At 38.0% G+C, this 27,867-nt stretch overlaps 1 protein-coding gene across 1 annotated transcript in view; it reads left to right on the top strand.

The window, feature by feature from the left end:
• HS2ST1 (heparan sulfate 2-O-sulfotransferase 1) overlaps positions 1-27,867 on the top strand; it is a 201,630-nt gene that overhangs the window by 153,585 nt on the left and 20,178 nt on the right. Inside the window, exons 2-3 of the mRNA XM_044674390.1 lie at positions 9,861-10,099; positions 23,202-23,287. Of these exons, the coding sequence (XP_044530325.1) occupies positions 9,861-10,099; positions 23,202-23,287 (325 nt within the window). The remainder of the gene's footprint in view (positions 1-9,860; positions 10,100-23,201; positions 23,288-27,867) is intronic.

Genomic DNA, 27,867 nt, shown 5'->3' with positions numbered 1-27,867 from the left:
AATAAGAACAGGTAGCTTTAGATCCCATGGAAGTTCTTTATGGTTTCTGAAGTTGGGAAAACTTAAATAATTATTTATTCACTGGTTCAAGTTATTAAGGAATAGCCCTACTACAGAACTGATTATTCCTAGCTGTCTTTTGGGGGTTACTCCAGAGTTTTAAAATTTAATTGACTTGACATTGTTTTCATTGAAGTGAGTTCAAAAGTCTAATCAATAAAAATGCAGTCTTTGAGCATTTTTGGTCATTTTCACTCCTTCAAGTTAGATTGCTAAAATAAAATAAAAATAAAATAAAAATTTTATTGTAAAATAAAAGGCCATAAGCTAGTTCTTAATTTTTGTCTAAAATTTTTATAATCCCCCTAAAGATTCAAATCATGAATGACTCCCAAATATGTTTGTGTGTGTCAGTGAGTGTGTGAGTGTGAGAGAGGGGGACAGAGAGTGGGGGGGGAGAGAGAAAAAAAATATATATATATGAATCTCAGATCTTCATCTCCTGAACTCCCACACCACATCACCAACTACCTGCTGAACATCTACTCTTAGAGATAGGCATCTCAGAGTCACACATGTTCAAACCAGAACTCTCTTCACCCCTTCACTAACCCTCTCTAAACTTCCTAATAATAATGGATGTTTACATGTATATAGCACATTAAAAGTTTATGGAGAACTTAAAAAAATTATCATATTTGAACCTGTTTACAACCTTGTGACAACAGCTAGGTCAGGATTAGTGAGAACAATGAATCCCCTGAAGTGGTTCCATCATTCATTTTGGCACTGCATATTTCCAATGGGCTGGAACCAAAGACTATGGTTTACATGGTTATGACTTCAAGTATTATGAATGTAAATTCATGCAACAACTCCAATGAATTCATTATTTAAACTAATTGGACCTAGCTATGTTAGATAAAAATAATAATAGCTAATGTGCACTTATATAACAAATTTAGGTTTGGAAAGCACTATATAAATATTGTCAAGTGCTTAATAAATGCTTGTTGATTCTCATCTGTGTGCTTTTATATACAGGCTGCCTTTCTATTCCTAGTTGCACTTTTTTTTGCACAACCACTTTTTAAAAAAAAACCTCTTACCTTCTGTCTTAGAATCAATACTGAGTATTGTATCCAAAGTGGAAGAGTGGTAAGCTCTAGGCAATTTGGGTTAAGTGACTTTCCCCAGGTCACTGAGCTAGGAAGTGTCTGAGGCCAGACTTGAATCCAGGATTCCTCATCTCTGGGCCTGTCTACTGAGCCATCTATCTGCCCCTTAAATCATTAGCTTCCTTCAAGGTTCATGCTTAGGTGCTGCTTGTTGGGGTTGCTGACTCCTTTTTCCTTTATCCTACTAATTAATACTCATATATCTCCTTGAGATAAATAGATTATTTTTCAGTTGGTTTTTATCTCTAGCACCTAGCAAAGTGTATTGCTCATAGTAGGTAGTTAATTAGTGCTTGTTGAACTGTTCAGTTGAATCAATTAGTAATGAGCCTGCATCTATCATTGAAAGCAGTGAGATATTAAAATTCCATGCATGCCTAGACTATTTTCCAGGTTTAAACTACTGTGCATTGAAGAACAATACAAATAATTTTCTTTAGTATAGAGTTTTTCATAATGGCAGTGTTTCCAGCCCTTCATCAAACATGAGCAGAATATGATGAACTCTCACCATTTGGGATAGGATGAAAAGGGTTGCCATTAGCTTTAGAGTATAGTCACATCATGATTCTGGGGCTCCCCAAGAGATAATGCCTCCCACTCCCCCATCTATCATAATTTCTTCCCAATCTGCATTTTATTGTGAACAGCTACATGCCTATTAACATCCACTGACATTGAATGACTTATTCCTTCATGCTTCTATTTATTTTACTTTATTCTTCTTAGAGATATAAATTGTATGTCTCAACAAAGCACCTTTGATAGTTAAGTATTGCCTGTGTTAAGGGTCTTTTCAAAGACCTTGCTAATCTTGATATCTGTAGGAAACATCATCAATTCTCAGGCATAAAATAGCTTCAGTGAAGCTAGTGAAAAGATATAGTGTTGCAAGCATTTGTCTGTCAGACTTGGGAGACGCCACAGAAATAAGTTTCTATTGTTGTAAAAGAATAAACATAGAAAAATAATGGTCCAGGATTTATAGAGTTAGAAGAAACCTTCATAGAGAAGGAAGCTGATGTGACTGGTTCATGATCATTAGTAATGGAACTAGATGTATTTTAGGTCCAGAGTCCCAGCCCTCATGTCTGTCCTCTTACTACACTGTTTTTTGTTTTGTTTTGTTTTTTCATCAGAGCCATCTCTTACTCCTTCAAAGATCCTGGCTCTGTTTCTAGGTCATCTCCAGGACATAAGTCCTGGAACATGTTCTCGTCTACATCACTCAGAGGCTATACATTTTTTAAAAATTCAGAACCAGCCTTAACCCTGCTTTGTTTATAATCTATGGCATCAATAGGAAGAAACATTACTTCAAAATTTGAAGTATTGAGAATCAGTTGCCTACATTCCAATTTTAATGATTAACATCAATAAAGTTGATAACTCATAGAGGCCCTAGACATTCAAGAAACTCCAAAGCAACTCTAGTAAGAGGATGCGTGCTAACTTGGATACAAGGAATTAGAACCAATGAAAATGAACTGACCAAGTATGTATCTATTGAAAACACCATCACTTTTTTTAAAGTATTGTTACTTAATTATCATAGTGATCTTATTTTTCTGTTTACCTTGAAGCCAAATGGCTTAGCTACATGATAGTAGGATCATAGCTTTAGAATTGTAAGGCATATTTTTGAGTTTATCTACAGCATCCCCCTTAATTTTATAGACAATTAAAAATATAAACATACTGAGGAAAAGAAATTGATTTGAACCAGTCTTGTGATACTGATCAAGTATTCTTTTCCCCCTAAGTCATCCCCTCATATATCTGGGATTGTGCTCCTAATGTCACCCAAGGATGTGGAAGCTTTTATTGTAACAGAACTCAAACCCTTAGCAAGACTGTCAAGAGTTTACAAATGTGGTAATAAGGCTATTAAAGCATTCAAGGTCTATTATTTATTATATTTCTTCTTTGTGGAAATAAAGTAAAAATTTTTTCCAAGTTTCTAATAAAAGAACCTTCAATTTCCTAAGATGACATTTCTAAACTTCCTCATTATATAATAATTCATATAGTTATCTAATATATGTGAAAAGACAGTGAACAAAGACACTTTATATAAGTGACGATTTAATCATTACTCTGATTTTAACACTGAATATAGTATTTTGTTATTTAAAGGAAAGATCCAAATTCTATAGTAGAGCATGTTTGTATATTAAAAATATAATAAACCAAGGACAGTGATCAATTTTAGCAGATGTATACCTTTGAGGACCAAGTGTCTGTTTTTTTAAAGTACATTAGTTACCATAAGTTCTCAGTAAACAGAGAAGTTGGGGATTTCCTGTTTTATGATTTTTATTTATTTAGTACTTTTGATCCATGAGTTGGATGCATAGTTCTTAAATTATCATTTTGAAACTATTTATTAAAATGTGTGCAATTTTATAAGCAGATGAAGTAATTATAAAAAAAGTTTTAAATTGTAGTTGACCTTTAGTCATATGTCCACCAAAATCTAAATTGGTTTATTCAGTTGTAAAACCCCACATAATTTTTTTTCAATCCCTCATTTCAGATAAATGGGCAAGACTAGATTCTGAATTGTCCATTGAGAGTTACATGAATCGTTTAAAGGCAATTTCACGCCCATCTGGGCTGCTCTAGGAGGGGCTCCTGTCTGTCAGCTGCCACCAACATTGCTTTGTCCCTTTAGTGGAAAAGCAGTCTGTGTAGCTGTAACATTAGAACTGTCTCATGCTGAAAATATTTTGAGGAGTTTAGAAAAAAAATTATTGTATATCTTCTGTTCGTTGGCACACTCAATACAGACTTACTGAATAGAATCATTATAGCCCCAACTCCAAAAAGCAGATAGACAATTATACTATCACAGTGTTTTCTCTTGAAGAACCATTCACAGATTACTATAGATTGAAATCTAAGCCTAGTGAAGTAACAGGTCAATAAGCTAGTATTCAAAAATCCCTCTCCTGAATTATAGTGAAGGTACTGGATTTCAGCACCCTTAGAAGATGCTTATTATTCAGGGGGACCAGTAGCTGCTTTTCAAAGTGGAAATTGATGAGGTTAGGTCAGTAATTTATGGATAGAATTTTCCTAGGAAATTAAACCGAGAATGGGTTTTATAGCCTTTTCCTCTAGGCTTAGATATGTATTCAGTTCCCCAACAGTCATGAAAGACATTTAAGAAATACCTGAATTGATGTAGGTAAACGTCATTTTAACTAGAAAAGCTTTTAAAATTTTGATTCTGCGCCCACCCCCCATCTATTACACTAACTAGTTGTCTGAGCATGAGCAATCACTTTTCCTTTCTGGGCCTGTTTTCCTCATCAGTAGAATGAACTGCTTAGCATGGATGATCCCTAAAGTATTTGCCAACCTGGGGGAAGGGGAAGGAAAGAGTACATGTATTTGTTAGACTCCTACTATGTGTTAAACACTTCATCAGTATTTCATTTGACCCTTACAACAGGTGCTGTTATTATCCCTATTTTACAGTTGAGGAAATGGAGGCAGGCAGGGTTAGTGACTTGCTCAGGGCACACAGATAGGAGTGACTGAATTTGAACTTAGGTCTTTGACTCCAGGCTCAGAGCTCTGTCCACTGTACCACTGTGCCACTCCTCCAGCATTTATCATTTAGTACATTTCAGTCCAGTTATTCTAGTCCCTGTGGGGAAAAAAGATGAACTGTACAGCTCTGCTAGAGAGACCAGACTTAGCATTTGAGAATACTTGTTTAATTGAGTTAAGACAATTGGAAAATGTCACATCCCCATTGTAATCAAGTGCCGAAACAGAGAGGACAGGCAGTGGTTTGAATTAGAAGACAGAAGTTGAAGGAACAAACCAGCCAATCCTGGACCATCAAACTTTCTGGGCATCCACAGAACACATCTGATCCTTTCTGCTGTCGCCCACCACAGATCACTGAATCAAATTCAGCCTGTCTTCCTTCTACTAGCCTTTTCCTTCCCTTCCCTGGTGTCTGCTTGTTCTTGTAGGGATCAGATTTTCATATGAAGTAAGTTTATTTTCTTCTTCTTTCTCCAGAGCCTAGCCCAGGACCTGGTTCATTGTAGTTCTTATTAAATGTTTATTAACATCCAAAACCCAGTTTAGAGTGATGGTGTGGCTTCTTCTCTTAGGCCCTAAAGGGGGACATTTACATTTGTAGTCAAACCAAAGGGCCATTAAATCGTCATCAATCAACCTAGACATCTTTGTTCCCATTCTCTCTCCCATGTGGTCTCATGGACATAGCTCCTCCCGCCAACCTACAGAGGACCACCCTGCCTGCCCTTCTGTATCTTTGCATGTTTCTCCCTTCAGCCCCCCCCCCCCAAATTACAGTTAATGGCAAACCCTAAAAAAACCTTTGCCATTAACAGTCTATTTTTGTGTTCAAATTCACAATGCATTTTTATACTTGTTTTGTGTTCTATGCTGACTAGTTGCCCTTGTGTATTAGAGAACAATTTCAAGTTTGAGAAATTGTTTGTTCATGTGAAGTAGCTTCTGAGGGCCTAAGAAGGCTTTCTGGGTACACTTTACTTGAAAATTCTCTTTTCACTTGAAGTCTTGTGCTTGGCATTTGCACATCTGTCTTCAGAGGTGGTTCTGAAGTTCTGAACTTTGGTTAATGAATGAAGTCATAGGGGATTCTCAGAATGCTAGGGAAAATGCAGAAAAGCCCCAAACAAAGTATACTAGAAGTGAACCAGCAGAAATACTATTGACACCTCTTTCATTGGTCTTCTCAGTTTTGGTGGAGGGAAATTGTGTTCCAGGATATGCCTGTCTTATTGTCTGTAAGATTTACTTTTTCACCAACAAAATAGTTTCTTTATGCTTCCCCTCCTTTTTTTTTGTTTCCCCATTACAAAATTATGTACCAAAAAGAGGGAGCAAAGTTATTCGGGGCAATTCTTTTTTTTTAACTTTTTGATCATTTATTACGTGTGCCCCAGGAGATCATTTTTAATATTATCTATCTTTTTTCTCCTTTATTAAAGTTCATTTATTTATTTAATTAATTTAGAGTATTTTTCCCATGGTTCCTTGTTCTTTCCCTCCCCTCCTTCCACCCCCACTCCCATAGCCAGCGAGCAGTTCCACTGGGTTTTACATGTGTCATTGATCAAGACCTATTTCCATATTATTAATGTTTGAAATAGAGTGATTGTTTAGCCAACATCCCCAATCATATCCTCATTGAACCATGTGATCAAGCAGTTGTTTTTCTTCTGTGTTTCTATTCCCATAGTTCTTTCTCTGAGTATGGATACCATTCTTTCTCCTTAGTCCCTAAGAATTGTCCTGGATCATTACATTGTTGCTAGTAGAGAAGTCCATTATGTTCAATTGTGCTATGTGTGTCAGTCTCTGTGTACAGTGTTCTTCTGGTTCTGCTCCTTTCACTCTGCTTCAATTCCTGGAGGCTGTTCCAGTTCACATGGAATTCGTCCACTTCATTATTCCTTTTAGCACAGTAGTTTTCCTTCACCAACAGATACCACAATTTGTTTAGCCATTCCCCAATTGAAGGGCTTCCCCTCATTTTCCAATTTTTTGCCGCCACAAAGAGTGTAATTATTAATATTTTTGTACAAGTCTTTTTCCCTATTATCTCTTTGGGGTATAAACCCAGCAGTGTTATGGCTGGATCAAAGGGCAGACAGTCTTTTAAAACCCTTTGACCATAGTTCCAAATTACCTTCCAGAATGGGGCTGGATCAATTCACAACTGTACCAGCAATGCATTAGTGTCCCAATTTTGCCACATCCCCTCCAACATTTATTATTTTCCTTTGTTGTCATATTAGCCAATCTGTTCAGTATGAGATGTTACCCCAGAGTTAATTTGATTTTCATTTCTCTAATAATTAGAGATTTAGAACATGTTTTCATGTATTTATAGTTTTGATTTCTTTATCTGAAAACTGCCTATTCATGTCCCTTCAGAGGATATTAATTGGGGGGATGGCTTGATTCTTTGTACAATTGATATAGCTCCTTGTAAATTTTAATAATTAGACCTTTGTCAGAGGTTTATGTTATAAAGGTTTTCCCCTAATTTGTTGCTTCTCTTCTAATTTTGGTTGCATTGGTTTTGTTTGTTCAAAACCTTTTAAATTTAATGTAATCAAAATTATTCATTTTACATTTTGTAATATTCTCCATCTCTTACTTGGTCTTAAAATCTTTCCTTTCCCATAGACCTGACAAGTAAACTATTCTATGTTCACCTACTTTACTTTTAGTTTCCTTCTTTATATTTATGTCATTCACCCAATCTGAATTTATCTTGGTGTAGGGTGTGAGATGTTGATCTAAACCTAATCTCTCCCATACTATTTTCCAATTTTCCCTGCAGTTTTTGTCAAATAGTGGGGTTTCGTCCCAAAAGCTGGGATCTTTGGGTTTGTCATAGACTATTTTGCTGAGGTCATTTACCCCACGTCTATTCCATTGATCCTTTCTTCTGTCTCTTAGCCAGTACCATATTGTTTTGATGACCACTGCTTTATAGTGCAGTTTAAGATCCGGTACTGCCGGGGAAGCTGGATAGCTCGGTGGATTGAGAGCCATACCTAGAGACAGGAGGTCCTGGGTTCAAATCTGACCTCAGATACTTTCCAGCTGTGTGACCCTGGGCAAGTCACTTGATCCCCATTGCCTACCCTTACCGCTCTTCTGCCTTGGAGCCAATACACAGTATTGACTCCAAGATGGAAGGGAAGGGTTTAAAAAAAAAAAAACAAGATCTGGTACTGCTAGGCCTATTCAGGGCAGTTCTGAAGCCTGTTTAGGATCATGGAGCATCCCAGCCACTTAGTAAATTCAATGGCACGTGCCCTACACAATTGATGTTATTCACTATTCTCAATTGATGTTATTCACCTGCAGCAAATCATGATGATTGTCTTTGGTATGAAAGGGTATTGTCTGTCTTTTACCAAATCACTGATAAAAGTGTTAATTAGTACAATGTTAAGCTCAGAAAACTGATCCACTTGACTAGAGTAGACAGAGAACTCAGTTTGGAATTAGATAAACCTGAATTCAGGTCCTATCCCTGCTACTCGCCACTTGTGTTATGACCTTGATCAAACTCTTAACCACTTGGAGATGTAGTTGCCTTACCTGCAAAATGAGGGGGTTTAGTTATATATGCCTTTGAAGTTCATTCCTTCTCTAAATCTATACTATGCGTCTTAGTCACTTAACTTTACTGGACCTCAATTTTGTCACATAAAATGACTTGTTTGGGCTTCCTTTCCAACACTAAATGTGCTATGATCTTAAGTCATCAAACCATTCATAGTTGGTTACTCTTTGAATCTGGCCATTCACTTAAATTATATTATTGACTACTCACATTTTTTTTATTCCAAACTTAACAAATATTAAATAAAATGAGCATCTCCATATACATAGTAAAATTGAAGAGAATTTTATATGAAACCAAGACTGCTCAGCTTTTCTCTCCCATGTTAGTAGATAACTTGATGACTTCTTCTCAAAGTTCTCTTTTTATCCATCAGAAGCAGACAATTAGTGCTTTCTTTTCAGTGAGAATCATAGACTTAGGATGAGAGGAGACCTTAAAAGTCATCAGTTCCAACCCCATCATTTTATAGAAGAGATACGACACAGAGAAAAAGCCTGTAATCACACAGCTAATAAGTACCTGGTGGGACAGAAGGAGATTCAAATCCAGATCTTTTCAACTCTAAGCTCAGTGAAATATTCTCTACATCATATTGCCATTTATCATGGAAATTTCCTTTTATTGCTTTCTCTGAGTTTTGAAGGATGAAATTACTGTTAAGCCAATTAAAAAATTATTGTCCTGCTTGAGGCAGATAGAGAACTCTAGCAGATATCTGGATAATGATATCTTCCATTACTACTGTAACATGCCTCTAACCACACACACAGTAATTTCCTAAACTTCTTATCTCTTCATTCTTTCTGGTTCTAGTCGATATTGTTTCTTTTTCTACCTCCAGTGGTTACCATGCAAGTGCATCCTACCATGCTCCCTTTCTTGGAGTTCTCTCTTCTTAGTATGTGATGCTATTCTCCCTCTTACCACCACAATCCCCGCTATCTTTTAACTTCCCTCTTTCTTTTGAAAATGTTTTATCTCTTCAAGGCCATTTCTAAATCATGGTTCTTATTCTACCCAATCTTAGTGGCTTGTGAAGTCTGATTTGCCTCCTTATGTTAGGATTTTAGCTTTATCTTGTGGCACACATTTTGTGCATTTGTCTATAAACATTGTAAGCCATGGGCTTTATTACTTATTCCTATCTGTTTTCTTGATTTTGTTTCTTTGAACTTCTTGGTTTATTTCTTGGTTTGAACTTTGATTATTCTTGCTAAACTCTAGCTACTCTCTGTGGTATCTGCTTTGGCTTTTTAATAGTCGGGATAATTTCTCACCCTTTTCATTTTAAAGCCCATTTGATTAGGTGATTTGTATGAGATTTTTAAAGAGATACAAAATCAAAGGACTTGGCTTAGAACATCATTCTATTTTGGGTAATTTCAGTAAAGAAGATATAATGCTTAATTGTTCCACCTCCTCAGTGCTACCATCTTCTCTTTCTTACTTTGCATTAAATCCCCTCGTTGCATGCATTTTTTCAAATGACCAAAAACTTAGTCCACATCTGTTTTCTTTTGCAGAAAGGGCTATTGCAAGGCATGAAGTGCGTGAAATTGAACAGCGGCATACGATGGATGGTCCTCGGCCAGATGCAGCTTTGGATGAAGAGGAAGACATGGTGATCATTTATAACAGAGTCCCCAAAACGGCAAGCACTTCATTCACCAACATCGCCTATGACCTGTGTGCGAAGAACAAATACCATGTCCTCCACATCAACACCACCAAGAATAATCCGGTGATGTCCCTGCAAGATCAGGTAAGTTCCACGTGGGCTGCCCGTTGATGTGCCCATCCTCAAGGATTTAGTGCCCGGCATGACTCTTACGGAGCGTTTCTTTTGGAAGAAACGTACATTTCCTAACCCAATTGTCTCAAGGACAAGGACTGCGGCTTGTGCCGTTTTATGGCCTCTCCTGCACCCAGGGCTATGCCTGGCACTTAGCAGGAGTTCAGTAAATGTTTGTTGAATGAATTGTTTTCTTTTAAGTATAATCACAGAGTAAATCCCCCAATTATATGCCCTTCAGTAAAGCTGCATGCTATTTCCCAGCACCAAAATAGAGGGTATATAATGAATCGATTTTCTTCCACAAACATGATTTGGCGCCCTGGGGTAGCAGGCACAGGGCCAGGCGCCGAGGATACAGAGATGGAAGGATGACACAGACTCCAACTTCAGGAGCTTCCAGTCAAATGAGAGAACATGCGGGGAGCCCTCCGCAAACCCGACAGTACTGCAGACGTCCCGGCATGACCCACCTCTGTTATTTTTGCTCGTTAGCCGTCTCGGTGCCGCCTTCTCACTCTGTCCTCCTCGTCCATGTCACCTAATCCCGATGGCTCCTTCCTCGGTTAAGGGCTGCCCCTCCACGGCCGCTCTCCGAGCTTCGAGAGTCCTGCAGCCCCAGTTCTTAGGTCGCCGGGGAAGCCCCTCCCCAGTGAGCCCTGTCTGGTCCTGGTGCAGCTGCCGGATCCCGGCCGACACAAGGTGCAGCGAGGCCCTGGGCTCCACCAAGGATGGCAGCGGCGCTTGTCGTCCGACACTTTATTATCCCTTTGGAGGTTTTCCTGGCAAAGATGCAGACCCCGTTTGTCACTGTCCTCCTCCATCTCAGTTCATCTTTTAGTCATTACTCTGAACGTTTGGTCAAAGCTTCCGGAGGGCAAGAAGACGATCTTTTTAGTTTTTAGATCTTCATGCCTGTAGAATCATAAAGTCTCACAGAAGGGCTTCATAGTGCCGTCCAGCTCAGCCCATCCCTCAGCAGGAATCCACTCCTTCCACCCTAAAGATGGCAGCCCCTTTACAGCTTAGTCAATGGGGTCATTTTTGTAGCTGAAAATGCAGCCATTCGCCGCCCCGACAGGCCTTGAAGAAGTTGAATTATGAGGAACCTGTTGCATTGGGAAGTATTTGTTGAGGGATCGAATGGTTTGATTTTAAGAAAGACTTCATAAAGGGTCAAGGGACAAAGACAATTTACCAACAAAGAGATCTACACTGTCAGCCATCTCATGGAAACTTTAAATAGCCTTATTAGTAGTCAAATCAATTAACATTCAGAGGACTTTCAAGGACCATTTTTTTACTCAGCAAATTAGGAAAATAAATAAATATGAGCCACACCAGCAGTGGAAAGGAGATGAGGAAACACACTCATACATGGTTGGTATATTTTGAAATGAATTCATTTTGTGGCCCACAGGGAGCATCAAATAGGGCTTAGTGGCCCCCATTTCTGTTTGTGTTTGACCTCATTGGCTTGAAGTTCAGTGACTTGGCCAGGTTCACGCAGCCAGTACGTGTCAGAGGAAAGACTTGAATTTGGGTCCACCTGGATCCAACTGTCTGTGAAGTTGAATCAAGACTTTTTTTGTTGAGCATCAGCAACTTTTAATTTAATAAACCAAAAACTGAAAACACCGCTACTTAACACTTTGTAAGCCACCAAGTAAGAGAATCCACAAGTCACTTAATAGCTAACAAAGTGTTAAATAGGGGTTAAGTACGAATCAAATATGGTTGATTAAAAATAGACAAAGAGAATAAAGAATTCCCTTTCACAGGGCTCTGTGCCTTCTATCACACTGCCTTTCTTTTCCTATAATCCTTTTTTTTAAACCCTTACCCTCTGCCTTAGGATCAATACTGAGTGTCTGGCCAAGGCCGAAGAGGGGCTAGGAGACTTGCCCAAGGTAACACACAATGCCCAGGCGGTGTCTGAGGCCATTTACCTCCCGTCTCCAGGCCTGGCTCTCTCTCCTCTGAGCCACCGAGCTACCCCTTCCTGCAGTACTCTCAGACATTTAGGGAGGGAATGGATGGAAGGTGGGCAGGAATTTTAAAACCCTGTATTTGAATGGACAGCCAGGTGTCTCCTCACGTGGTCTTATTAAGAAGCCGTTCTGAATGGTCCTCTAATTGGGACGACATTTTTTCTGCTCTATCAGTGCAGGATGAATGGTTATCTCACAATTGGACCCAAGTGCACTCTCCACGCTCAGGCAGTCACTGGGCAGAGCAGTGCTAATGCTACTTCTATTTCCTTCAAATTTTGATGTCTCACATTATTTGAAAATTGCTTTCTATTGACCTTACTTTCTCTTATGTTTTATTGGCAAATTTTGTTTTGACAGCAAACAGAAATCAGTTACATGCCTCAAAAAAAATTGAACAGAACAACAACATAAATGTATGATTGTAGTTGATTCTGTGTAACCATACCCCTCTACAGTTTATCATTTGCTAAAAGAAGGGAATAGTGAGTCTTAACCATGAGTTGCTCTTGCTTTCTCTGAATTTCTTTAAAAAACATATACAAACATATGAAATGTCATACATCTTTTGTTTTATTGAGTTTTTTCATTGTCACATTCATCTACTTAATAAATAATTAATAATCTTAATGTACTGGCTATTATTATTACATAGTAATTATATTTTTTACTATTCAAATATTCAGAAATTATTCCACCAATCTCAATTTATCAACCTTTTTTCCATGGATTCACTGTGAGAGAATGATCTCCAGGAGTCATCTTAGCATTCTCCAAATCATTCTAATATTATTCAGTTATTTATGTTATCTTTAAATCTCTTCTTGAAATAAGTTCCGTAATTGTCCATTCCTATTCATCATTTTAGTTAAAAAAAGAATCTTCTCTCATGATTGATCAGTCATAATAGAAATGGATTTATTGGAAATTTGATCTTCCCCCAATATCACTTATGTTCTAGTTTCCATAATGAACTACTAAGTGATCAAATGAAAAAACTCTTTAGAAAATCTGAAAACACTCTTTTTATTGCTAGTCAATGCAAAAGTTCATGGAAATCATTATTATTAGTGGTTTTTTAAAATCAGCATTTAGGAAAGTTATTTGACATGCTTTTGTCCATAATTCTCTTATGGAGAACATCACAAAAATGTGAATCTGTCTCCTTCAGGCCCTGGGGCTCGGGGCCAGGCAGAAGCTCCTTTCTTACATACCCTCCTTATTTTGAATCACCTCTTCTAGTTAATTCTGCTATCTGTATTTCCACAGAAATCACACTATTGCCTTCCCATTATAACATCAAGGGAACTCTGTTAGGGACCATTCTGTGCACATCATGCGGCTCAGACACCTAGCTTTGGGCTGAAAGGGAGGACCCCCATCAGTCAAGGCAAGACTAATAAGCTTAGAGCTGCAATCAAGGCCACATTTCTGACTATCTCCCAAGGGGTGGGGAAGTTAATGTTGTTGTCAGGTGAATAAAATGTCTTCTCCACTAGCACCTAGCCCAGGACCACGCACGTGGTAAGTGCCCAGGAAACGTCTGTTGAGTGGAATTAAATGTGTACACTTTGTAGACAGTAATTACGAGCCAGTTTGTTGCTAGCCTCATGAGCCTCTCCTCATCTTCACTAGTAATTGATATGTATCTGTGTGCATGTATATATATGCACATATATCTTACGTATAATATATATATATACATATATATATATATATAAATTAGCCCAGGCACCTTCAGAGAGGAAGTTGTATCTATACGTTTTTGATCCCCATCACCTAGCATAATGTCTTCTTTGCAGTAGATGTTCCATAAATAGTTGTTATTCTACAGATATTGAATAGTTGATAATGGAATCTTGAAATATTGCGCACAGCTTGGATAATGGGCATTCTAGGTTTATTTTAGGGCAGCATCCCCATGGTCTTCATGTTATGTTCTTCCATCATTGTGGGTTTTCATAAGATGTAAAGGATTGTCTGTTTGGTTTTTTGTTGGTTATTCTTAAGTTTCACAAAGGATTATGTGGCCCAAAAGACCTTTTGGAGTTTTCCCTATTTCCTTCGAACAGTTAGGTGTGACAGAAAGGATCCTGGACTTGTTCAAGAAACCTGCCTCTGGTCTTGATGAGTTGTGTGATTCTGGACAAGTCATTGAATTTCTCTTAGTTCCCTCATTGGCAGAATGATAAAATGATAATATATCATGCTATCACATAGAAAATGCTTTGTAAACCTCAATGTTCTTGCTCTATGACCCTCCCACACCTTCACATCCATTTTGAACTGTCAGAGGATGCAATCACACTGTAATCTAGAATGCTAAAGTCCAGAACATTTGAGGCCGTCTTCATCCATGCTAGCATGCTTATTTGTCTGACCAACTGTGCTCTTCATCTGCTGGAATGGATGCCTCACCCTAACTTTATTGCATTTCGCATGAAAGTGTTGTAATTTTGGTCGTTTTTCTGTCATGTCCAACCCTTTGTCCCTCTATTTGGGGTTTTCTTGAAAGATACTGGAATGGTTTGCCATTTCCTTCTCCAGCTCATTTTATAGATGAGAAAGACAGGATTAATTGACTTTTTCAGGATCACATAGTTATTAGTAAGGGTCTGAGGCCAGATTTGAACTCAGGAAGATGAATCTTCCTGACTCCAGGCCTAGCACTCTGTGCACTATGGTACCTAGCTGTCCCCAAATACATTTCATAAAATATCATTTGGTTCTGGGAAAAAAATGTAGATGAACTATGAATAGAGATCGGTTCCCATTCTTAGGACATTTTTTTTCTTTGCCAAACACCTAAAGGATTACAGTCCAGAATTTTACCTGGCTCTCTTGTCTGTATAGAACTGAAAATTTCAGTAACCTTTGCCAACTTTCAGAGTTGGTTTTAATTAGCTAAGCCAGGAAACAGCTCTTGGGCATCCTAATTTCCTAAAGAAAATGCTTCCTCCAGACTTTCTTGTTTACTTAAACAGTCAAATCTAAAATACGGTATCTCATCAGATTTATGCCAGACATTTCAGGAATCAAGTTGTTCATTAGTAGGAAATGTATGGCTATTACAGCAAAGCTTGCCCCTATTCTAGGGAGTTTTTTTTTCAAGCAGCTGGGTTCAGGATCTAGAGGAATAAAGTATGGGGGCAGCTGGGTGGCTTAGTAGATAGAGAGGCCCAGAGTCAGGACAACCTAGGTTTAAAAATCTAGCCTCATACACTTCCTAGCTGTGTGTCCCTGGGCAAGTCCCTTAATCCCTTTTGTCTAACCCTTACCACTCTCCTGCCTTAGAACCGACAATTGGTATTGATTCTAAGACAAAATATGGGTTTGTTCTTTAAAAGAAGAATTAAGTATTGTTATATGTATTATGTAGTATAGATGCTGACCACCGGATTAGATCAGAATGTCTGGTTCACCCTTTTCTCTGCTGGAATTACTTTGTGGGAAAACTGGATGGGGAGGCCAGAAAAAAACCCAAAGCAAAGGGCAAAGGGAAAATTCATTTTCTAAAAGCCAGATTTCAAATATAGTAAATTTAAAAATAATAATAATGTAACAAAAATATTTTAAAATTAGCAAATTATTTAGAAACTGAGAGGAAAGTAAGAGTGTAGAGCTTTTACACTTAACCTCTGCCACATTCAAGAGAATTGATTTTTAATTATTGGGAAGTATGATCCAAAATGCATTAAAGGACTGAAAAAAATAAGTAGTGTTGCTACTTGTGCGACCTTGGGCAAGTTATTTAGGCTCCCTGGTCCTCACTTTCCTCAGCTGGGAAAGGAGGAGAGTAGGCTGGATCAACCCAGATGTCTGCTCCAGGGGATCAATGATCTTATTCACAATCAGGTTTTTGGAGCATCAGCCTCCAGGATTCCACACCTAACTATAAATTCCACTCCAGGTTTGGGACAGGCATAACGAACTGAGATAGGTACCACTTCCTTGGAGTGGGAGAATTTATGGGCTTCCCTTTGTAGACTATCTGAGGGGGTGAAGAACTCAGTAAATGGTCAGACGAATAAGCATGCCAGCATAGATGAAGACGGCCTCAAATGTTCTGTGACTTTAGCATTCCCAATCACAATGCGATTGCATCTTTTGACAGTTCAAAATGGATTTGAGCATGTGGGAGGGTAGCCTGATGGGGCAGATCATCCTTGGAGACGTTTCAGGTCAATTCTTGTAGCCAGAGTGTACTGCGGTCCTCCTGTGCTCAGGGCAGGGTATATAGAAAAATACATCATTGCTGCCCTCAGAGTGCTTGCAGGGGAGAAAGGAAACATGGTTGGTATTGTCAGGCCTTTGAGACCATCGTGCCGGTCCTCCAGAGAGATGTTCTCACTACTCACTTCTTCAGCATCTGACCCTGTGAACCTGGATTTGAATGCATAGCAAGGGAAGCATCTCAGCAGAGGCAGACAGTAGTAAGTGGGGCCAGAAGGGAGAGTGATCCCTCTTCTCTTGTCTTCCTTCATTGGCTACTTCCCTTTCTTCTAGGCCACATGGAAGTCAGGAGGGGGATGGTTTGCTTGATGAAAATTTATCAGATAAGTTCCAAAGTGAAGCAGATTGGAGTGAAGGTTTCTTGTGCAGGAAGAGAACAGAGTTTGGCCTCAAAGAAAAATGGCTTCTTGGTGGTGAAAAGCACCACAGCCTTCATTTCACAGTGGTTTAATCTGTCATGGTCTGCCCAGAAAAACAGCTTGTGTCCTCCTAGTAGGATTCAACAGCCTGTGCTTTTTCCTTTCATTTGTTTGGCTCCAAAGTTATCTGTTCTCTTCACTCTATTGCAAATATTAATAACATGGAAATAGATTTTGAACAATGATATATGTATAACCCAGTGGAATTGCTCGTCAGTTCAGGGAGGGATGTGTGTAGAGGGGAGGGGAAAAAAATCATGTAACCGTGAAAAAAAATCCTAAATAAATAAATGAATGAATTTAATAAAAACTTTTAAAAATTTAAAAAGAACAAAAATATATAGAAGAAACAGTTTATTGAAAAAGAAAAAAATAATTGTTCAAGAAGTACATTGTACTCTCCATGAGAAGGGTGTGTGTGTGTGTGTGTGTGTGTGTGTGTGTGTGTGTGTGTGTGAAACAGTATAATCTTTCCTTTTAATTCTCTTTTTAATATCCTCTACCCAACTATCACTCAGACATTTGAATGTAAGTTCAATGTTTCCTATTAACTGTAAGCATTTCCTTTTAGCTGCATCTGTTCAGACAATTAAGAAGCAAATAGATTGTCCTGTCCCAAACATTCTTTAGGTCTTCCTTCATCTTTTGCTCTGTTTTCCTTCTTACATAAGAGAATTCTCCTTTCTTACTTAATCTTATGCCATAAAGCAGTTTTATAACAAGCCACACCAGGAATGTTTATTTTAAGTAAATGAAAGAGTAGGAGTGAGTGGAATAGAAGAGATAGTAATTACCCAAGTTAATAGTAGTACTCATTCAATAGCTAGTAATTAGCCAATTGGAATTTGGCCAGGGTAGCCTAGCTGACATTCCTACTCTTTTAGGTGGTCAGAATGAGGATTTTTTTGTTTTTATTGTTTAACTTAAGTCATCAGAATTTTTAGTTAAATCTCATTTAAATAATGTGTTCTAGGCTCTTAGCAGGACAACACTTTCTAGCCCTTTCTAGAGTCTTGGTTCTGGTCTGTCTCAACTAATACAGAAATTATAAGCGTCTACTCCTGCTCTGCCTGGTTTCCCTAAAGGACTCCTGCCTGATTACTTGCTGCTCTGGCTCAGCTCTAGTTATAAAATCTGACAAAATCACTACTTACAATGGTTCTGCTCTAGGCTGGCCATAAAAACATCTCTTTTCATGGAGCTTAGCTAACAACCCCTTCTGGAACATCTTTTTTTACAACCTATCTCAATCATGGCATGAAAGTTCCTTTTGAATCAAAGCATTGTTAACTTTCTTCTCCTCGAGCCAATATTTCCAGTATCTTCAGTTTCCTTGACTTCATCTAGTAAGTCATTTAGCATTTATTCAATCTCTACTACGTGCTGGCAGTGTGCTAACTACTAGAGAAACAAAGGCAAAAATCATCCCCGGTTCCAAGGACCTCACAGTCTAATGAGGGAGACAACAGGCAAACAACCATAGAAGTATACAGAATTAATTGGAGATCATCACAGAGAGAAAACACTCACTATTAAGGGGGACCTGACAAGGCTTTTTTGTACAAGGTGGGAATTTAATGATTAAATTTTGACACTTTAAAGGTTAGGGAAGCTAGGAGAGAGGTGGAAAGGGAAAGAATTCCAAGCATGTGATATAACCTTGGAAAACATCTCAAGTTAGAAAATGGGGTGTCTTGTGCTAGGAATGACCTGGAGGCCAGTGTCACTGGGTTGATGAGTATATAGTAGAAAATAAGGCATAAGAAAACTGGAAATGTAGAAAGGAGTCAGCTTTTGAAGGGTGTTAAAAGTAAAACCTAGGATTTTATATTCAGTTCTCAAAGCAATAGGGACTTTCTGGAGTTTATTGAATCTCAGAGGGTTACATTGTCAGACCTGCCCTTTAGGAAATGTTAGCCTAGTAGAGGATGGACTTGAGCTGGAAGAAATTTGGGGCAGGAGACTTACTGGCAGGCTGTTGTAGTAAATTTTATTTTCTTCTACCCATCCCACTCTACCCCAACTCCCTTTAGAGAAAGCAAGAAAAACAAAACCTTTGCTTGAAACATGTATAGTCAAGCAAAACAAATTCCCATACTGGCCATATCCCAAAATTTCTGAATCTCTTAGCCCATCACTTCACCTATCAAAGACTGTGCAGTATGTTTCATCTTAAGTCCTCTATAATTGTGGTTGACTATCGTTTTGATCATAAGTACTAAGTCTTTCAAAATTGTTTCTCTAAAGTATTGTTATTGATTGTATAAATTCTTCACCTAATTTTGCTCACTTCACTCTGCATCAGTTCAAAGAAGTATTCCTGGATTTCTCTGAAATCATTACCTCCATCATTTCTAATAACACAATAGTATTCCATCATATACATATACCATAACTTTTTCAGTCATTCAGTGGAAACACTTCAGTTTCCAATCTTTTGTTATCACAAATAGACATCTACAAATATTTTTGTACCTGTATGGCCTTTTCCTCTTTCTTTGATCTCTTTGGTTTATAGATCCAGTAGTGAGTCAAAGGGTATGTATAGTTTAATAGATTTATGATCACAATTCTACATTATAGAATGGCAAGACCAGTTCATAGTTCTACCAACAGGGCCTTAATATACCCGTTTCCCCACAATTCCTTTAGCATTTGTCATTTTCCATTTTTGTCAACTTTGCAATCTGGTAAGTATGAGAGTTGTTTTAATTTGCATTTCTCTATTTTTTTATTTAGAGCATTTTTTAACCTAGGGCTTGATAGCTTGGTTTTATTTTTCTAAAAATTACTTCTTCATACTTCATTTATCAATTGGGGAATGGCTTTTATTCTTATAGATTTGAATCAGTTCCCCTTGGGTCTTAGAATTTAGACCTTTTCAGAGAAACTTGTTTCAAAAGTTTTCCTCCCCATTTATTTGCTTCTCTTCTAATTTTAGCTGTATTGGTTTTGTGTGTATAAAACCTTTGAAATTTTACAGAGACAGAATTATTCTATTTACTTTCTGTGATTCTCTCTCTCTTGCTTGGTCATTAACTCTTCCCTTCCCCAGTGTCCATAGACTGTCTTCTTAAGCCAACCTTGTCTGGAAAATGATTCACTGTGACTTTTTCCCTGACTTTTTGAATTATGATTTGTTCTGCTATGTTTTCTGTCTGGATCTTTGTGGAGGATGTGTGTTAGAGGTGCTGAGCTGAACTTCTTCCTGCTGTTCCACAATCTCAGCTCTGGTCTCTTTGTCTTTCATTGCCATTGCCAAAAAGTAGAGTATTTAGTACTAAGAAAGCAACAGAGAGTACAGGGGGAAAAGAGGCGGGGGAGTGGCTTGGATTACAATAATAGCTTATATTTACATAAACCATAAGTGATCAAGCACTTCTACAAATATTTTCTTAGCTTACGCCCACAAAGAAATCTGTCATTTAGATAGAGTCAGTATTTTTTCCCACATTTTACAGATGAGGAAATAGAGGCCCAGAGACAGGCTCAACCAGGTTAATCCAGTGTAATCCTACCACATCACTTCCTTCCAATTTCTATTTGCTTTTATCAGTAGCCGAAGGAGTTGAATAATGATGAAGGATTAAAAGGAGGCAAATCCAAACTATTGGAGGAGGTATGAAAGTGAGAATACAAATTAGAGAAGGAGCTGGGGTTGCAATTACCCAAAAGGTAATAACGGCCATGAAGTAAAATGGAAACACAGGTGGACTAAGGTAGAGAAAATAGGGCTAAAGGCATGAAATGCTGATATGGTTACAAACAAAGATAAAAGAGCCAGTCCTCGACTTCTCAAGTTGCTTTTATTTCATTTTAGAGTTCCTAGAGTTGGGCATTTTTCTCAGTTTTTAGTGGACTACTCCCCACCCCCCAAATCAATCAGCAACCATTTCTTAGGCCTTTACTTTGTGCTGGGCACCATGCCAAGTGCCAGGAGTGCATAAAAATGTAAAATACACAGCCTTTAGTTAGGCAACTGCTTTCTCATCCCACCTAATGATTTAATACTTCAGTTTATCCATGATCTCATCAATTCGATATTCCCTCTACTGGTGCAGATCATCACTCATCCATCCCTTCCCATCCTGTGTAATTCTGCCCAAGGACATGGGGCTCTACCTGCCAACACTTGATTGGACTGATTTGGGTAACTCTGTCATTCAAAATGCTAAGATTCTTTTCTTTTGAAATATTCTATAATTAATAAGCTGGTTGTAATGAAAATATATAGATAGGAGCTACTTTTATCCATTCAAGACAGTATTCCAGTTAGTCCAAACTAGTGATTCTTGATTCTTCCAACTTAAGTATCACACTCCTCTTCCGATGGACTCGACCTCATTCAGTTGTGTCTGATGTCTCCCAGGCAAAGTCCTGAAGTCCTGTGTGTGGGGAGCTCGATGATGATAATGGTGGATGTCTGAACTCCTTCCCTTTCAAGCCTTGCTGTCTTTTCCCACTATTTATACAAAATATTAATCAATTAGGAGAGTGGAATGTTTAATGAAGAGATGTTTATTCTGGCTTTATAGACAGGAGTCTTGGATTCTAGTCCCAAGCCCTGTCACTCCCGAGGAATGTGCCTTAGACACATCACCTCTTGGGGTCTTTGACAAGCAAAGGGTTAGTCTAGATCTAAGGCCTCTTTTAGATTTCAAATTCTGTCACTCTATAAGGAAGACACCTTTTCCTTGTTGCTACAGACCTTATTTGTATCACTGAAATAAAGGCAGTAGGTATATAATCCTCCCACTGTAGACCTTATAACTTCTACTCGGTAGCTACACAGACAGATCTCATGTCAATCGAAGCAAGTCACCCTCTGTGGCCACAGAATGACTCAAGTCCCGGGAAATCCCAGAACTCACCCAGCTTCTTGAAATTATTTTTGGATGGGAATGTGTCGCTCCAGGCCAACCTCTTAAGTCTAACTTGGTGTAGACCTTCCCTGGAGAAGGAAGCAGGAGAATAATAACTCCTGTGTGTAAGAGTCATGGAGCATTTTTCTTAAAACAGCCCTGCGAAGGAGACACCATCAGTGGACCTGATCGGCAGATCCCAATGACTTTCATTAACGATTTACTCTGTTTTATAATGTTGGGCAGCTTTCTTAGATTCTGTGGGCCAGTTTCCTCATCTGTAAAATAAGGAGACCAGACTAAGTGACCTGGCTTGAAGTCCCAGCCCCCGAGCGGTTTTTCCATTCCAGGTTCTCTGAAATGTGACATTCTCCTTAATCTTTGCATCTTCACCTTGCCTTACCCCATCTCGAGGCATTATCTCAGCTGTAGCGTGAGGCGTTTACTGCCCGGCATCAGTTTCCTCTTATCATCAGCGATACGGCCATGGGACCAGTGCTGCCCAACGATGGATGGCACTTAAGATTATTGGATAAGTCGTCAGGATTCCTCAGGGCTGCGCGTAGTGACGAAGGTCATATCTTATGGACTGGCTTGTTTCGGGCTCTGTGTCCCATCTCTTGGAGGCATTCTGAACTATTTGCTGTTTTTCATGTGAGTGATTTACCTCTTGGAAATCAATTCAGTTTTCCATTTCAGAAATTGCGTATCACTCTCTTGCAGCTGGCGATACTGAGATGGATCAAATTCTCAGTATTAATCAGTCCACCAACTATAAAGTACATTTCTCATGTTTAGGTCAGTAAATATTGACCAGCCTAGAGTGTGTTTTTGGTTCTCTTAACACCAAATGAACAGTAGTTAAGTACTAAAGTCTGTGTGCCTTATACATAGTAGGGACTGGAAAAAAAAAGGTGAATTTAATGGAATCATGTTGATTCAAAACCTGAATTGACCTTCCCCTTGTCACCAGTTTTCTTCCACATCATTAGTTGCCTTTGAGCTTTTCTCTTCATGCTTCTAATTCCTTACCAGCATCTAGTTATGCCTTAATCCAGTTTCATTTAAAGACTTGTTCACTTTGTTTTATATGATTTTGGCTATCACTTGGGGTCTTTGTGCTTAAATATATTGTTCATGATAACAAATTCTCAGAAGAATTTTTACTTACTATGCATAAAGCATATCTTTGCTGCAGTGTGATCCACTGCCTGGGCCAGTCAGCTGAGCAAGAAGGGGAAGGTGGATGTCATTCTTGCCCATCCTGCTGCATTAGAGGTGTCGGATTTATATCATACTAATTTCTACACAGTCCTTCCATCTGGTTTTTAATAATATTTTTAATGCTATGTAATGGCTTTCTTTGAATCAGTAGTTACATGCTTTTTTTTTTTTTAAAGGAGCCTATTTCTCCCTGTGTTAAGATTTTACCCCACAATTTGAATCTACATGAGTATCAGAAGTGTGCATGATTGTTTTGAACACTTTGAAGGAACCAAATTACAATGTAAGTTGCTTTTACAAATTCAAACTGTACATAAATGATGTGCATGTTTCTATTTTTCAGGTGCGCTTTGTAAAGAACATAACCTCCTGGAAAGAAATGAAACCAGGATTTTATCATGGACATGTATCTTACTTGGATTTTGCAAAGTAAGTCCCCAAAAATACATCCTTTAAAACGTTTTGACTTTTAACAATCAGAAATGTCTTGAATTTGGTTAAATTTTTGTGATCTAAATTTTCCAAAATAAAATGTAAAAAAGGACTGAGTTGCCAATTTGAAACTTGTAATTCTAGTAAATGATGTTGTACCTTCTTATATATCACTGCCCTCTAGTGTTCCTAACTGGATAATTCTCAAATCTATTAAAATTAACAGGCCTTGAATTTTCTTTTGGTTTGAATTTTTCCCCCCTAATCATTCTTGCAGGCCAGTGGGTAATCATGACCACAAATGCCACCGGCCCTTTTCCTTGCATGACTGGAAAGCTACTCTTATTAGAACACTAGATTTTCCTCCTAGAGACTGAGCAAATCATCTCAGTGACATGCCTCATTGACTAAAAGAATGGGGAAGCAGAGCCTGCTCTCCCCCATCACCCAATGATCAGGACCCAGCCAGATGCTTCTGCTCCTCAGCTTGGGTCACCTTGAGGTGATACGACACCTTCTCTTTGCCTAAATGATGGTGTTCTTCACATCCTGACAGATTGAGATGGAGGCTAAAAAGAACAACCCTTTTGTTCAGGTTTTGATTTAACTCTACTTTGGAAGTAAATGATTCTCGTCTGTTCTTGTTTTTATTTTGGGGGTCAAGGCATTGTCACCAGAATTCGTCATTGCCATCTAAGGGAAGCTTTACAAAGTTCCAGCCTAGCCGACGGGGACCAAAGTCTGTGTGGGGCTCCCTCTAGAGTCTATTTGTGCCACAGTAGGAATGGACTGGGAAATTGTTGGCATTGAACAGTCTAAACACACAGCACTTGGACTCATTTGAAAGTTCATTCAAGTATCCCTGGTAACATAAGATGATGCACATTTGTAGCTTTTGAAAGAGGACTGAGACCTGAAATTGAAATCCTATCCCTTAGAACACCAGACATTAACTTCAAAAGCACCATTAAAAGAAGAATTGAGATCGCCACTCATCACAAAGTACAATAACGAATTTTATTATTTCGGTTTATGACATCTCTCTCAGAGCTTTCCACTGGTGGCCACGACTTCAAAGTAATTCTCCCCCAGGCATGTGCCAACTTTAATTAAAGGGGCTTAAACTAGAAAACTGCATTGATATCAAACTCTCAATTTAGCTTTTCCTACTTTGAAGGATTAAAAGACAAAAGAGTATAAAGAAATCTTTTGGTTTTCACCAAAAGTTTTAATAGAAGTGCACATTAACAAGAAGTCTAAGAAGCCTTAACTTTTTGGAAATCGTGTAATTAAAAAGGAATCTCTCCCCAAAGATCATGAATATAAAATCCCATCATTCGTCTTCCCAGTGTTTCCCTTAATGTTTGGAACCTATTCAATGAAATAGTCTGGGTTTTTTTTGTGTGTGTGTGTGTGAAGTTAGGTATACCTTTTTCTATAAATAATTCATATGGTAGTATTGAAAACATTTTATAGGCAGCTTTAAAATAAACTAATTATTTTTTCTTTCTGAAAGGCACCTAACCAATTTCACACACTTCATTCATATGCATATTTTCCCTGAGGGCTGCATTATCCTTGAAGTAGATGTTTGTTACCCTTTCACCTAAATGATTTATTTTTTCCACATGCAACTTGATTTCTAATACTTGAAGTTTTCATTATTAAAATATATATTGAATGCTTTTTGCTTTTGGCAAAAAAGCTTATACTTAGAAAGAAAGTCTGAAAGTATTTTCTGGTGTTCTTGTAGTTTGAATCATAAAAGCTTTTTGGAAGAGATTTATCCTGTTTATTCAATACTGTAAGGAAACTTTGTATCAGAATATTTCAACATGAGTGATTTTCATGTTACATTGGCAGCTAAAAATTATTATGAAAATTCTCTTTATTGGCCTTCTAACATTTAAAAATGATACTTCTAAACCTTTGCTCAATGTATTTAGTCCAGAAAAATTGTAACTCTAAGTACACTTGATTGAGAAGCTCAGCTCCCTCTCAAGTTTTCTTCTCTTCTTCTTTTTAAAGTAGCTGTTAATCAAAGTCATTGCCAAAATCTTGTTGAATAACTTTGTTATCAACATGTCACCAAAGGACAGGAAGGAGAAGAAAAGCTCTAGGCTATTTTTTTTTTAAAGTTCCTTTTCTTCTCAAATCTTTCTCTATTTCTGTCTGGCCAGTGCTTTATGGGTGCCACAAAGACAAAATACATACTCCGTCTAGGAGAAAAGGGGATACTTTGATGAGAGAAGTATATGTGTATTAGAGATAGTTTTGTCACAGTCTTAAGAGTTCTGTGTATGACCAGAAAAATGTAGCAATAGGCAGCAAGTGGAAAAAAACCAAGGCTACTTCCTTCAATTTTCATTTGGATCTCTGAGAAACATTTGTTTTATCTGAAAGTTATTTCCTCAACAGCCTGTGTTTTCAGATTTTAACTACAAAGAATTATAAGTCAATATGTTGTCTTCTTTTGGGCCATTTCTTTACCACCACCCCTCCTTTCTCCTATCCCTGTCTATTTCTTCCTTCTTGTTTCTACTTACTATTTTTTTATTAATTGGAAACAAATGAAAGGGGGGAAGACTTTTGTATGATAAATGTCACAAATTTAAAGAATATTTTATACTTTAAAATAGTTTTAGACATTTTTCACAAGATAAGTAAGAAGAACATAAGGAATTTTTACTAAGATCTAAATTTCTTTTATCTTTCATAATAAAAAATTATCACTTTGTGAAAAAATTTTAACAGATTTCTCACTTTTCCTTAATAAGAGTACTCAGGTGGCATTGCTAATCATTTTTACTGCTTTACTTTTCTACAAACCTATAACAGAAAAACATTTAAAAGAAACTGACTCTCCTGAAATCATTAAATTTGGAATGAAAAATGACTAATCAAAAATTTTTTTAAAGGAGGCCAGCTTATCTAGAAGTCATTTGGCCCTAATTATGCTGTCATTTCAATTAACCTCTGCTGAGGCCTTTTACATTTCAGCTACCATGAGGTTACGTGTTCCATGGTCATAGTCAAAAGCAGGGTCAAAGTAAGATACTTTTAGCAGCAGCTATCTTACAAAGATATACAAGAATATTCCATTTTTATAAGTCTCTGCTTGAATTCCTACAAAAGTTTCACTTTTATTCAGAACATTGTTGGAAGTCTGCCTCTGCTGCCCCAGAAATGTGTATGTTTTTTTTGTTTTTTATGGTTTTTTTTCCTGTAGATCCCTTTCCCTCCATCACCTCAGTAGTAACTCTTCTCAGCTTCTATAGCAGGGCAAGGAGATGCAGAAATGTCAAGAATAGAAATGCCTCCCTTAATGCTTCAGTAAGTCTTTTTTAAAAAGTAAGAGACTTCTAGCCTCAAAGAGTCTTTTTATTAATAAATGGAATTGTGTAGAATGGATCTCTTTTGACTTGCATCTCTAGGGTGAAGCACCATCAGTTCCCTTAGCATTTCATCTGCTTAACATGACCCTATGCCAGATCCAAAATGGTCCAAGTAGTAGCACTCTTCATTTTATTCTTATCAGGGATCAGTAAGCAGGAGCAGTGATCTTTTTTTCAGATATCGCATCAGACGTGCAGCATTCAACTCTGTCGAGAACCCAGAGCTTCTTGGAACTCCTCTCTTGGTTTTTGTGACTCAGTATTAGTTCTTCTCTTTCTGGACTTTGGGAAGTTAGACTCTGAATGACAAGGGATTTGATCAAAATGTTTGGTTCCATTTTTCTTTTCTCATTCTTAGTTAAAAAAAAAATGACTACTACTCACTGTGCAAGATGTTGGACTCTTGAAGAGTTGAACCAACTGGGGAGTTGGTTTGAATACATTATCCATGCAGCTAGGGGCTCTCTTACTACCCATCATGAGTTTGAGTTACTTAGGCCAGGAGAACCATCCTCTTTGGTCCTGGCAGAGCTGCCAAATGTGAATACTCTGAGCCAGCAACATTATTAATATATGGATTATAGAGAACTGGAAAGGCACACAAGACTAAAGGAGCCCAAATGTTTTCCCAGTTTTTTCAAAGGAAAGAGAATGGAATCTACAAACTATATTCCCATTAAATTGACCTAATTTTCCTGGCAGTATTGTAAAATAACTTATTTAGGCAATAGTGAATGAATGTCCCTGGAAAAGAAAATGACAATTACAAAGAATCAACATGGTGGAGGTGGGTGGGTGGATGGGACCTCTCCATGGAGCAGAGAGAGTAGACCAGAGTGTGGATGAGGGATTTTTCTGCATATAAGCCCTCTGCTTGAAAAGGTCTTGAAAAGAGCCGTTGTTGTTGTTGTTGTTGTTGTTGTTGTTGTTGTTGTTGTTGTTGTTGTTGTTGTTGTTGTTGTTGTTGTTGTTATTGTTTTCTTCAACTGTCAAAATGTTTTTTGGGAGACTGCAGAAATTACTTTTTGGGATCTAGTGTCTAAACTTTGCCCTCAGTGGCAAGAGTGAAGATGAAGATGTGTTCTACAGTAGAAAATCTCTGCTAATACCTGCTCATTCTGCTCCTTTCTCTCTCTCTCTCTCTCTCTCTCTCTCTCTCTCTCTCTCTCTCTCTCTTCTTCA

This window comes from Gracilinanus agilis, chromosome 4, assembly GCF_016433145.1.
Source record: "Gracilinanus agilis isolate LMUSP501 chromosome 4, AgileGrace, whole genome shotgun sequence".
Classification (NCBI taxonomy): domain Eukaryota; kingdom Metazoa; phylum Chordata; class Mammalia; order Didelphimorphia; family Didelphidae; genus Gracilinanus; species Gracilinanus agilis.
This window is presented reverse-complemented; position numbering and strand designations above follow the sequence as displayed.